At 35.8% G+C, this 13,994-nt stretch overlaps 1 protein-coding gene across 7 annotated transcripts in view; it reads left to right on the top strand.

The window, feature by feature from the left end:
- ckap5 (cytoskeleton associated protein 5) overlaps positions 1-13,994 on the top strand; it is a 45,102-nt gene that overhangs the window by 5,016 nt on the left and 26,092 nt on the right. For all 7 annotated transcript variants that reach the window (XR_012399869.1, NM_001037667.3, XM_009297902.4 and 4 more), the window contains exons 4-21: positions 2,495-2,701; positions 2,803-2,974; positions 3,055-3,187; positions 4,489-4,592; positions 4,679-4,792; positions 4,869-4,973; positions 6,753-6,842; positions 6,932-7,096; positions 7,196-7,324; positions 8,140-8,289; positions 9,142-9,240; positions 9,328-9,438; positions 9,537-9,629; positions 9,711-9,896; positions 10,577-10,671; positions 10,762-10,819; positions 11,007-11,132; positions 13,896-13,994. The exon at positions 13,896-13,994 is cut by the window's right edge and continues 41 nt beyond it. Coding sequence is in view for 6 of the 7 variants with exons in the window: in NM_001037667.3 (NP_001032756.3) it covers positions 2,495-2,701; positions 2,803-2,974; positions 3,055-3,187; positions 4,489-4,592; positions 4,679-4,792; positions 4,869-4,973; positions 6,753-6,842; positions 6,932-7,096; positions 7,196-7,324; positions 8,140-8,289; positions 9,142-9,240; positions 9,328-9,438; positions 9,537-9,629; positions 9,711-9,896; positions 10,577-10,671; positions 10,762-10,819; positions 11,007-11,132; positions 13,896-13,994 (2,236 nt within the window). In the remaining variant the exon portion in view is untranslated. The remainder of the gene's footprint in view (positions 1-2,494; positions 2,702-2,802; positions 2,975-3,054; positions 3,188-4,488; positions 4,593-4,678; positions 4,793-4,868; positions 4,974-6,752; positions 6,843-6,931; positions 7,097-7,195; positions 7,325-8,139; positions 8,290-9,141; positions 9,241-9,327; positions 9,439-9,536; positions 9,630-9,710; positions 9,897-10,576; positions 10,672-10,761; positions 10,820-11,006; positions 11,133-13,895) is intronic.

The raw sequence follows: 13,994 nt of genomic DNA, 5'->3' as shown, positions 1-13,994 counted from the left end.
CCTAAAGGGACTTTGCTAGCAAGCAGTGTTGTGATCGCATGGGACTGCTTGATTCAGAGATTTTTAAAGTCGTCCGATATAGTTTTTTTGGGCTGATATCAGACGTGTTTCCTATATCAATATTGGATCGGGAGATCCCTATTGGCAAGATGGTGGAAATACTTAACAACGTTTTCGCCGAATGTTTTCATGAGTTTTCTCCAAATTTATCGACAACCAATTCAATTGATATTTTGTTATATTCAGTAATTTAGCAACTCAACCATGCAACTTGCTGACTTCTTCCGTTTTGTCATGACCTACTCGGTATTGCCTCCTGTGGTTGCGAATAACAGTACAATGGTGAGCATGTCAAGTATGTGATGGTTGGAAGGTGTAGATGTTAATAACGATGGTGGTCTAGGATGGTGTGAAGTAGGTGTAGACATTAATAACTGATATACAGCGACATCTTGCTGACAACATAGTTTTGACATGTTGGTCTCAGTAACTTAAAGTTACGCCCCTTTCCCTTCTCGAAAATCTAGATTATTTTTAGCAATTGTTTATACTTTTGCTTATAATTGCCGTTTTATGTTACATGACCATCTGTCTAAATAGTTGAAAGGAATCCTGTTAGTTATTGTAAATGGTTTGACTTTTAGTATTGATTGTTTAATAGAGCTTGGATAAAGGAATGATGTAAAAACGAGCGATTCAGTTCCAGTTAGACTTGAGTTTTATTGTGATTTAAAAAAAATAATAATTTTCAGTTTGATTTGAAGATTTACGATTGTCAAGTTTTATGCGATCAAGAATATTGTCTACATTTTAGTTTTGGTTATTTATAGTAATGGAAATGGTTTTTATGGGTGTTTTTTAGCTTGGTACAGTTGGTTTGATTTAAAAAAAAAAAAAAAAAAGGCTTGTGCGATTTGCTCCAATAGTGCAGTTCATTTGAATCCACGTGAACCCTGCTGTGAGATGATGAAGAATGTCTGTAGCTGTGTTTGAAACAGCATATTTCCATACTATATAGTACGCTAAAATTAGTATAGTAGCCAAGTAGTATGTCCGAATTCACAGAGTTTGAAAATCAGTATGCGAGAAGTACCCGGATGACCTACTACTTTTGGCGAGATTCTGAAGAATTCCATGTACGCTGGGCGATCCCATGATGCTCCTTGAGAGAATTTATGAATAGGGTGAAGCAACAAAAAGACGTGGGTAGGTCACGTGACCTGACAAATTTGCGGGATATAGTATGTCCATATTCCATTCATACTGCTCACTTTAATGCTGTATTGAACTTTTAAATTCAAATGCAGTACCTGCTGAGTTGTAGGTGGTTTCGGATGCAGCTTGTCTCTAAACGGCATGCTAAATAATTCAATGATTTGAAATGTGGTTGATTATTTAAATGTTACGTTAATTTCTTTTCTCTGAAGCAATATAAAACAATACAACTTTGGAAAGTGAACATCGACGTTTTACTGTTATATAAAGCAAATCAGATTTTAAAAATGTTAACAAATTGATCAAATAAATGTCAGCACCACTTTGCTCCAGGTTGATAAATTTACACCACTGAAAACAAAAATTGTTCTTGTTACAGATTTGAAAGCAATCAAAAACAGCACGACCAATTGGTTTTAGAGATGAGCGTTGACACGTGACAACTTTTCTTGATGTGCAGAAACGTCTTTCAGAGGCTGTGCTAGTGGCAGGCACAAATACTTTTACATGCTCATTTATTGCAAACCATTTGTAATTATTTTGGTTATTCTGATCAATTGCACAGGCCTTGTTCGCAATAAACAAGCAAACAGATCTTTGAAAACTCTTGTTCTACTTTCTCATAAACTCTGCAGCTAGTCCATAGCACACTATTGTTTTGAATGATCAATAACATTTATTGCGTTCATTGATATACATTTTTTTTTTTTCTTCGGCTTATTCATGAGAAGTCGCCACAGCGAAATGAACCGCTAACTTTTCCAGCACGTTTTCTGCAGTGCCCTTCCAGCTGCAACTCGGAACTGGGAAACATCCATACACTCATTCACATACATACTTTAAGGACAATTTAGCTTACCCAATTCCCCTGTACCGCATGTCTTTGGACTGTGGGGGAAACCGGAGCACCCAGAGGAAAGCCATGTGAACACTGGGAGAACATACAAACTCCACAAAGAAATGCCAACTAACCAGTGCTAACCACTGATCCACTGTGTCGCCCTCAGTTTCAGGGCAAATACACATAAAATCAATTTGTTGTGTCTTTTGGATTCTCTTAAAATGACTGTGTGAACACCACGCGAACCTGGACTAAATCTATACCTTTTTTCTTGGTTCTTTCCAAGCAGTCGAAAAAACCTATACTAGTGTGAATGCATCCTGATTTCGTACACTAAATTGGAAAGAAACTTGACAATAGGAAATGATTTGTGGGATATGGAGATTGGTGTACATATTAGCTTGATGGGATCTAATAGAGTGGAGTCTTGTCTTTCAGGACAGTTGGTGAAGTAGTTTCTGGAGTAGTCAACAAAGTGTTCAACCAGCCCAAAGCTCGAGCCAAGGAGCTGGGGACTGAAATCTGCCTCATGTACATAGAGATCGAGAAAGCAGAAGTGGTGCAGGATGAGCTGATTAAAGGACTGGATAACAAGAACCCCAAGATTGTCGTCGCTTGCATTGAAGCACTAAGGAAAGCACTTTGGTGAGTTTGCAAGTATTGGAAACTAGTTAACCAGATGTGGCGGTCATTGTCACTTACTTGCTGCCACTTATTCAGCATTAAATGTGTTCCTCTTTTTTTAGTGAATTTGGATCAAAGATCATAACACTTAAGCCTGTCGTGAAAGTGTTGCCAAAACTATTTGAGTCTCGAGAAAAGGCAGTTCGAGACGAAGCCAAATTACTGGCAGTGGAGATTTATAGGTGGATCCGCGATGCTTTGCGAGCGCCTCTCCAGAATATCAACTCTGTACAGGTGAGACCTATTCCGTTATGAAGATATCAAATGAATGTTTTGGCATGTTGTAATATTATTGTTTGATTGCTTGCTTTCAGTTGAAAGAGTTGGAGGAAGAATGGGTGAAAGTGCCAGCTACAGCTCCTAAACAGATTAGATTCTTGCGCTCTCAGCAGGACCTGAAGGCCAAGTTTGAGCAGCAACAGGCTGCAGGAGGAGATGAAGCAGACGGTGAGAATAAAACTGCACTGTCACCACATTTTCACATCTTCATGAAAATGTAATGAAATGGTTGTCAACTCTGTTATAAAGAAAAGGTTCACCCAATGATTTAAAACATTAAGTATTCACTCATCCTCCCCTTCCAAACCTCTGAGCTTATCTTCTGTAACTTTAGAAGAAATTTGACTATTTTTGAGGAATGCTGAAAACTGGTGGGCTCCATAGTATATTTTCATACTGTAGTTGTCAATGGCTGACAGTTTCTAACAATTTTTTTAAATATACAGTAGTCAACATTTGAAGTGGGCTATCACCTTTCTTTAAAGTTGATATCCTAAAACAGGGGTGGCCACACTTTATTTTTATTTTTTTTATGGAGTGCCAAAAGCCAAACTTGATTGAGGCTTGTAGGCCGAAGCAACCAAAAGCAATCTCATTTATGACGTAATGGACTTGCGCTAGTTTTTGCCTTTGATTTGTCTTTTGCCTACCCAGTCTTCTATCTGTTGAGTGACAGTACTTACATTTTTAAAAGTCTGATTTAATTGAAACATTTAGTTTTTTTTCCTGTAGTTCAGCAATAAAACAAGCAAATAAGGTTACATTTAAATCAAATTATAAATGACGATTTCTTTCAAAGGCATCTGCCCAACCCTTTTCTCTTCTCAAATAGGATGGTGGCTCAAATCAGAGGTTACAATAGGCCAACTTTGACCTGCGAGCTCTACTTTGGGCATCTCTGTCCTAAAACAATTGATCAGCACCTATTCTTATAACCATTTTGAAAAACATTCGATTCACTTCGAATTACATTCAAACTACTACTGTAGTTCAACAGAAAATAGCTAAAAATTTATTTGAAATTACTTGTGTATAAATTTGACGTTTGCTTAAACCAGAATTGTACATTTGAAGAAAAATGGTCTATAAACTAGCCTTTATAATTAACTTGTAGGCACTAATATTTTTCATATAGTTAAATCACTTCTATTGTGTCAGTCTTTGTGGTCTTTATCTGATAAATCTACATCAGTTGCCATAGTAATGAACTAGTTGCCAGCACAAAGCCAACTGACGATATAGGAGTGGCTGTCATTGATGAAAAAAGAGGACTACACTGAAGCATTTGCTTATACATCTAGCTGTTATTATGACTAAATCCGGTTTTAGGAAGCTATTAAATTGCGGCAGCTTATGTTTATATATCATTTAAAAAAACATTTTTAGAAATACATTTATTTTAATAGTCATTTTGGTTCAGTTTTAACTGTTTTGTTTCATTGATTGGATGCATTAATTTCTTCCTGTAGGAGACGATGAAGAAGTGGCTGAAGCTGTTCAGGTTGATGCTTACGAGCTCCTGGAAGCTGTTGAGATCCTTTCAAAGCTTCCCAAGGATTTCTATGAAAAAATTGTAAGTCAGAAATGAGTTCTGTTTACATGATCCTTGGATGCTGTTTGAACTACTTTATTTTGATGTTGTAACCTTCTTGACCACAGGAAGCAAAGAAATGGCAGGAGAGGAAGGAAGCGCTGGAAGCAGTGGAGGCTTTAACTAAAAACCCAAAATTAGAGAGTGGAGACTATGGGGACCTGGTCCGAGCACTAAAAAAGGTAGGAGTCTTAGTGAGATTTTGGTTAATAGGGTAATCTCTGTAAGACCAATAAGTAAAACGCTCTTTTGTTGTAGGTTATTGGGAAAGATGCCAATGTGATGCTAGTGTCCATGGCAGCCAAATGCTTGGCTGGATTGGCAACAGGACTGAGGAAGAAGTTTGGGACATATGCAGGTCTTGTAAGTGCTTTCATGGCTTAAATTGGCACAGACAATTTCACTTATTTTTTCCTAACTTATTTTGTTGCGTTTTTAATTAAAGTGCTGGTAATGTGTATTTTTAAAAAATATCTAATGTAGATGTTCTTCAGTGTAAACAGTCTGCAAAATTGTTAGTCAAACTGCATAAGAAATGTATATTGTGTCTTGAAAGTAAGAGTCAGCTCATAATCACGTTAAGTCATTACGTTATCAAATCTTTAACTGTTTACCGAGCTACGCCAACGCTATCAAAACAAATCTGCATAACCAGGCATGAACAGACCTTTTTTACAAGATGCCGAATGGTCATTCTAGGTTGACTCATTTGTGGTGCATTATTTAATAAATACAAATGTAATTACTGTCAAGCTGCTCTCACAACAAAATATTTTATTAGAACGTGAAAGTTTTAGTAATATTAGACACAGTTTTTATAATAAACACTTTGGATGTTTTTTAAAGGTATCATCAGGACAAATTAAGTTATTTATCAAGTATTAAACTGAAAAATCATGATTAACTTTTAATATACAGTAGGGTTGTGTCAATAGACTATGTCCATTGTCCATTGCGATGGCTGATATACATCACGATCCTTGCCCCACCCCTGTCGCAGCAGCAACCTGCTTGCAAAAAATACACACGGCCCCATTTACACTAATACGTCTTAGTTTTAAAATGGCATTTTAAAAAGAAAACGATCGATGTCCAGTCCAGCATTTCTGAAAAGCCTCCTTCCACAAAAAACTGCTGAAAACGCACATCACGTGACCACACACACTGTCATGCGCTGCAGATTCTGTTGGCTGTTCACCTTTTTTTTTTTTGTTTTTTTTTTTTTTTAAAGTTTGACGACGCCATTATAACAACATGAATCACTCTGCCTATTCATGCCGTAGTCTCGCAGAAAAATTGATCGACAGGTGGTAATTTGTCCGTTACTTATCTTTATTTATTTATGATTTGGTTATGGGTTAAACAAAGGCCATGCGGGTCAGGTAGTTGAAACTGTATGCTACATAAACTTTATTCATTATAAATTAATTAATTATTCATAAATTATTAATTGACCTCTGCCTACGACATTGATGCCATCGTCCATCGCAATGTTTCACTTTTGCCATTGTATGATGCCAAATTGGTCAACATCGCTCAACCCTATATACAGTTTTTGGGAATTTTATTTATTTATATTGTTTGTGTATCATCTCTTACTAAAATATGAAGTTCTTCATGTATCATGTAATTTTTTTTTGTGTATGTGTCTTGCTTTAAGTTGCTGATGTGGCAATAAATAAATACATCTGCATAATGCCTTCCTGGCCACAAAGTATAAAAATTCTGAAATGGGTAAATCATTTCTGTCACTGACTAAATCGGAAAGACCAATTGAACAGAGTTGGCCAGGTGACTAATCAGAGCAGTTTGCTAATGGAAAGGTGGGGCTTATAAACCGTAAGCCCCAAATAGATTCAAATAACCATTTTTAAATTATTTTAAAATGATCCTTATATTAAATGTATATTCTGAAAAGTAAAAAAACAATCAAGTATTAGGACGCTAAACAGGACTCACAGTCTGCAGAAACACTAACATACTCTCTTTGTACATGTAATCAGAGGGGGAAGTCCCGCCCACTAGTCTCTCATTAGCATAAACAGCCCTGAGTGAAAAGCAGCTGTCTGCCATTGATCCCCTTTAAATGCCATATGACCTGTTTTTTTAATAGATGGTAATTTGCTCTTAATTTATTTGAAGGTGGTGCCAACCATCTTGGAGAAGTTTAAGGAGAAGAAACCTCAAGTTGTTCAGGCCTTACAGGAGGCCATCGATGCAGTCTTCCTTACTGTGAGTATTTGAAAAGCATGGTGCTAGTTAGCCTTGGGCCTTAACAGATTTGAGACTTGGATCAGTAATTTATGGCATAACCTTTGCAGACAACCTTGCAAAACATCAGTGAGGATGTTCTGGCAGTGATGGACAACAAGAATCCTTCCATCAAGCAACAGGCCTCACTGTTTCTCGCCAGAAGTTTTCGTCACTGTACCCCAAGCACATTGCCAAAAAGCGTTCTGAAGCCCTTCTGTGCTGCATTCCTCAAGGTATCTATTCATCTTCAGCATTGAAACATGTTCCTCAAACATGCATCTCGGAGTGTTGATTTAAGGTTGTTCCACTTTTTTTTTCTTTCTTCTGAGTAGCAAGTAAATGATTCTGCTCCTGAAGTCAGAGATGCTGCTTTTGAGGCTTTGGGAACGGCCATGAAGGTGATAGGGGAGAAAGCAGTCAACCCATTCTTGACTGATGTTGACAAACTCAAGTTGGACAAGGTATAATGAAATGTTAATGAGTGTTATATTAAAATTCATGTTCTGGTGGATACAAAAAAAATTGAATTTAAATGATTAGTTTTAGAAGTGACTACGTTTGATGTTATAAGTTTGCAGGATGAACTTTAAATTTAGACAAGTGGTTTTGTTTATGCTTTTTCTAACTAAAATTTTCAATGCCAAGATATGTAAAAATGTTCATAAAATGTCAATAATGGTAAGATATGTGAAAATGTTCAATATTATTTTTATTGTATGCTTTATCTTCCCTGTAGCTTTTGAAATATAACAGAAAAAGTGATCATACTAAATTAACAAATGACTAAACTTGCTTATAAATGGGCAAAAGCATGAATGTTGAACTAGTATAGAGATTTAAATAATCAGTGTTTTGTAGCTGCACTGTGATCCTTTAAATCAATGGTCTCATTCAATTTTTGGAAGGCCACAGCTCTGCATAGTTTAGCTTCAACCAGCTCCAGTTCGTTGCTGAATTTAAGACCTGTGCTTTAAATCTTTTAATGTGCCATCTAATGTTTCTAGTACCAAATCTTGCCAGGCATATTTAGAACATGTACTGTTGTTAACTAAATTGCTATATAATGTATGGGAATAAATGTAAAGTTGCACGACAAAAATGTTAAGTTCGACCTTTATTTGAATAAAAGCAAATGTTCCAGCCAGTCAAATAAGAGCAAACTTCCATCTTGTGCCAGTTTTGCATGCAAATGTGCATCAGGGAGTCAGGGACTGTGGGTGAAACTGAACTAGTGCAGAAGTTCATGACTTTCCTTTCACGTTTCATGCATAATCAGATAAAAGAGTGTGCTGATAAAGTGGAGCTCATTGGAAAGAAAGGAGGCGGCGGAGGAGAGAAGAAAGAGAGACCTGCTGCAAAAGCATCTCCACCTGTTGAAGCACCTGCAAAAACCTCAGGGCCTCCTAAAAAATCAGCTCCAGCTAAGGTATATGGTTATTTAATCATATTTGTATGCTACTTCTGCTATTGCTGCTGATAAACATGCACACATTATACATTAAAATAAAAGATTTTTTTTAATAATGAAAACGCCTTCAAGGATGATTTTAAAAAGGTATCACCAGGAAGAATTTGAAGTCAATTATCAAATATTGAATCGAAACGTTATATTGAACTTTTTAATGTTGAATGTTGTTTTTTTTCTAATGATATAAATTTTGTGTATAGCGTCTTAAAAGAAATATGAAGTCATGTAATGTTTATGTATATTGATCATTCCCTGAAAATCCTTTAAATTGCTAATGTGAAAGTAAATAAATAAACAAGGGCATTAAATGACTTATTATTTGTGGTTTAACAAAAACCATTGACAAGTTTAGAGACTTTAGTAGTAAACAAAGTTTTTTGTTTTACCATTTCTTTTTTAATAAACGTTGCTGTTTGATCTAATTTATTTATATAATTTTTAAAATGTATATAATTTTTGATAGCTTATTTATACTCCTAAAATTATCAGGACAATAAAAAATGTATTTATTAAATTATTGTAAATATTTGATTAAACAGTAACATTAGGTTTTTGTTAAACTGTTATTGTTATCATAAAATTTGTGATTTTATTGACTAATAATTATTCGTATAAAAATTTACATGTTTTAATGTGTCTAATCTTAAATGTAAATAAAGAATAAGTTAATCTTTTAGATGATTTTGTCTAACATTTAATTAACATGACATGTATTATGAAATCTCTATTTCCAGCGAAGCTATTATATCATAATTTTGTGCATTGTTGTTTTTATTTAAGCTCGACTGACTTAATTTTATCATGTTGCAGGCTGCAGGACCTCCCAAAAAGGGCAAACCTGCTGCGGCCCCGAGTGCAAAGTCCAAGAAAGCTCCAGAAACTAAGGAAATAATCGAGACCGAGTTATCTGTAGGTTTAAAATTTGACCTATTTAACCATTTTTATTCATCTTAAAAGAACGGTATAATGCAAAGTTGGTTATTGTGTGTTAATCAGCCTGAAGTGTGTGAGGAGAAAGCAGCCGCTGTTCTCCCAGCCTCCTGTATGCAGCTGCTGGACAGCGCCAACTGGAAGGAGAGACTTGCCAGCATGGAGGAGTTTCAAAAGGTCACTTGTGGATTTTTTTATTTTTCTCCATCTATTTGATAGAGATTTCAATTTGAGGGAACGTGCTCTAAACTTGTCTTGGTTTTCATTCTACTCAGGCCGTGGAACAGATGGACAAATCTGAAATGCCCTGCCAGGCTTTAGTCAAGATGCTGGCGAAGAAACCTGGGTGGAAAGAGACCAACTTCCAGGTAGTTCTCTTTAGTGTGATGCTGTTCATAGTTGTCTGATATTTGTTGTGGTGTTGATTTCCAATGTGCTTTCTTTGTTAGGTGATGCAAATGAAGCTCAGCATCGTGGGGCTAGTTGCACAAAAGGGCCAGTTCTCAAAAACGTCTGCACTGGTGGTTCTGGACGGCCTGGTTGATAAGATTGGAGATGTGAAGTGTGGAGGTAACGCTAAAGAGGCTCTCACTGCAATCGGAGAGGCCTGTTCTCTGCCATGGACTGCTGAGCAGGTTGGTGGTTTAATCTAGCAAGAAATTATTAATAGATTAATATAATTATATAATATATTTATATGTATATTTATTTATTTATTTATTTATTATAAATAAAGGTAGTTGTTTGTTTTCAGTTTTACAGTTACACGCTCCGACTAAAAATAATAATATATTTGACAAGTAATCACAAAATCAATAATTTATTATTAATACACATCTATTATAATTTTACTCTTAATTGGGCTTTAATTGAAATTGTTAGACTGATTTATTGAATAAGTTAAAGTGGTTCTTGTAAACATTTTACATTTATAGCATTATATGTCAATATAATGTTTAATAATTATAATTATTTATTTATTTTTTTAAAATATTAAAATAAAATACAATATACATGGATTAATAAATGTGGATATATATATATTTTTATCTATACATATAATTATGGCGTAATAGCATTTATTATTATTTTTAATTTTACTGTTACATGCTTATCCTTGCCAAATATAATAATAGTAATAATAATAATAACAATAATATGGTTTAATAAATGTAGACATGTCTACAATAGTCATTATACACTGTTTAATAAATGTAGACATGCATACATTTGTTTTAAGCTTGAACTTCAGTATTTTTCAATTCAACTTGCAATTATTATATTTAAACAATTGTCCTTGTTTCTGAACTCGCAGGTTGTCTCGATAGCCTTCGCTCAGAAGAATCCTAAAAACCAAGCAGAGACGTTGAACTGGTTGGCCAATGCCATGAAGGAGTTTGGATTTGCAGGGTGAGCACTGTATACCTGAACTTTCTCACTTAAGATCAACCACATAAAAAAATAAGTATCCTCATTTCTAACTTCTAACCCATTATCCAGAATAAATGTCAAGGGATTCATCAACAACGTCAAAACTGCTCTGGGTGCCACAAATCCTGTGAGTCATGATTTCAGTCATTCATAACTGTAGTTTCAAGTGAAACTATGTGTTTAATATGGTTTGCTACAATTGCTGATGATGGTGATTTTAATAAATATTCTTTACCTTACATATTGTTATAGCTATAACTATATTTTATTTAAACAAATGTAATTGTTTAATGAAGTCTTAATGTTCAATTCAGGCTGTGAGGACGTCTGCAATCGCTCTTTTGGGAGTGATGTATCTGTATATGGGAGCTCCTCTGCGCATGTTCTTTGAAGATGAAAAACCAGCCCTCCTTTCACAAATAGATGCTGAGTTTGTGAAGGTAAATATAACCTTTTATAATGCAAAAATGGAAAGCAGTCCTTTCAGGAGTTTACTCAACCATCAGTGGGTTTTACCTCTTATACTCATCCACTGAACCGCACCTGTTTTGTTTCCATTGTTTTACTTTGGTGTTGTCATTCCCTCCCTGTCTAACTTAGTTCAAGGGCACTGCACGGGTGTGTTTCGGCTGCTTTTCCGTTTTTCTTTTTGTATATTTCTCAGTTTATCAAAGCAGATTATATTAAATACAACCTGAAATATTACATAGAATTTTAAGACTAGATTTGATCAAGTGTTTTTTTCCAGATGTCGTGTTGGACATACAAGACTAACACTTGTTTTTTGCTCCAAGGTGAAAACCCTACTCTGTGTTTGAACTGCACAATTCCCCTAACTATAACTGGGTTGTCCTGCTTTTAAATTATTCCAGAAGACTTTTTTTATGAAATGAACTCTAAGGACATTTTTAGCAAAGTGACAAATTTAAACGTTCCTGCCATGAAAATAGCCTTGGTTGCTGACATGGCATTAAATAAAAAATACATTACATTACATGAAAGAAGATTGTTCTGTAAAGTTGTTTTATTTTTACACTACTGGTTTTTAATTTCTTGTATACATTTATGCATTTATTTATTGAAAATTATGTAAACACTGTGAAAACAGAATAAGGTCACAAAGGAAAAAGTAAACAATGCAAGTTTCAGATAAAAGAGTTAGAAAGACATTAAAAGTAAACTTTGAACTTCAAATTAAGTTTGACAAAGTAAACAAAGTGGGAAAAAAGTTAAAGAAACAAAGGAAAGAAAGCAGACATAAATAAGCTAATAAGGCAAAATAAATTACACAAACTAGAAAGAAACAACAATTAATGCTGATTTATAGTTCTGCGTCAAGCGCACGCTTGTACTAAAGTGCAGCCTACGTGTTATGGCACAGCCCTACGCTGTGGCTGTCGACATTGGTGACCCGCACCTCTCGAAAAATGTAACTACACGTCACAACGGCACATAGTGCAAGCTCTGTGATTTGTCGGCTTGGTAGAGCTGACGAGTCTGGGAGGGACTGAGTGCCGTGCAAACCCGATGGAGCGATTGGTTTAACAGTTTGGAGTGCCGGGAAGAAGCTCCTGATGGAAAGTTTTGTTTTGTGTTTATCTCATGGTTAAAGTTGTTGCACGTCCACTGGTTCCTGCCTCAAAATGAGCAAGTTTAAACCACTTATACATTAAAGGGTTACGAAACACCAAAACACATTTTTTGAGCTGTTGACAGTCATATAGGTCTCACACTGCTAAAAACACTAGTAGGATACATATATTTCACTAAAAAGTGAAAATTGGTTGTTTGCGTTATTTTGAGCAAATTCGTACATCCGGTTTGAAACAAATTTTTGAAGCTGCGTCACGGCCATGTGATCTTAGCGTGTATTCCAGCGTGTAGACTGGACATCTGTACCTGGGAGTACTGTATTACGTCTCTGTGTGTGCTGCATTCATTCATGAGTATGACTCAAGCAGCAACCTCCCGCTCTCCCTCGTGAGGCCAATATAAAAGTAACTGAAACTGCAATTCATCGAAATTCCACTAGTCCTAGCTCCATAATAGAGCAAAGTTTAATTGAGCCCACTGTTAAAATGGCTTAACTTTAAAGCAGAAAAAAAGGTGTTTACAGTCTGGTACAAAGAAAGATTTTGGTTTTTACAGCTAATACTACCCTTCATGACAACTGTGAGGGGGGTGAATTTTTATTTTTTTTTACTAACTCAACAGTTTTCGTTTATATTAGGTTATATTAAGTTTGCATAATTAAGGGCGTGGCCACTTGATTGACAGCTAGGTCTCGCTGGTCCCCGTCACTTCATCTCAGCTGACTTCGGCAGATTAGCCACTGATTTCTGCATATTCATCATATTTTTGTTTTGTTTTATGTGGCTTTACACAGTCAGTTGCCTTTTGGGATTATTTCCTAGTTAATAAGCAGCAAATGTAAATAAATAGAATATCTAAAGAGGAATTACACGAGAAAAGAGTTTTTTTAAATTTGCTCTTAAGTATTAACATACTTAAAAGTGTGTTAAATTAAGGAAAAAAAAGAATATATGATATGGTGGAGGACACAAATTAAATTAGATCAATGATTCACACTAGCTGCGTCCCAAATGGCACACTATACACTATGCACTCATGCACTATGTACTTATGCACTTACACACTCAACAGGATAGTATATGTATGAAGTGGTGTCCCAAATGGCACACTAATGTTTTTTTACTAAGCGGAAATTCAAACCGTTTCCCTAATGACCTTTGACGGTTGCCAAATCAGTGAAATAAACAACAGAATTATCAAATAATACCTGCCATGAGTATTGCCGCATTCACCATCGGGAGGCGCTATAATCACTCTCGTTGGAGAAATTTGCTTTCACCATCCAAAATAAATAAAGTTATCCAACATGTGCGTCCGATAGCTCCGCCCCTTCCGCTACGTATGCAAACCTGCGGTCGTTGAGTGCGTGAAGTGTCCATCATTACACACTTCATTTTAGCAGCTGAATGAGTGCATCATCCGGGTAATTAAAGTGCACTTATGATTTTTAGAGTTTTCAGTGTGAACACACTACTTTCACTGTTTATACTACAAAATGGCGTAGAATAGTGCATAAGTATGCGATTTGGGACGCAGCTCATGACTTTGCTGCATCACCTTGGCTAATAAATTTTTTTAGTTATTTTACATTGTCATGCTATCTGTCATAGATGCAGGGTCAGTCTCCTCCGGCCCCCACTCGTGGAGCCAAAAAAGCAGGAGCAGAGGAGGATGGCGATGTGGCTGATGAAGACGAGGCAGACGGTGGA

The sequence above is a fragment of the Danio rerio genome, chromosome 25, assembly GCF_049306965.1.
Source record: "Danio rerio strain Tuebingen ecotype United States chromosome 25, GRCz12tu, whole genome shotgun sequence".
In the NCBI taxonomy this organism is placed as follows: Eukaryota; Metazoa; Chordata; class Actinopteri; order Cypriniformes; family Danionidae; genus Danio; species Danio rerio.
This window is presented reverse-complemented; position numbering and strand designations above follow the sequence as displayed.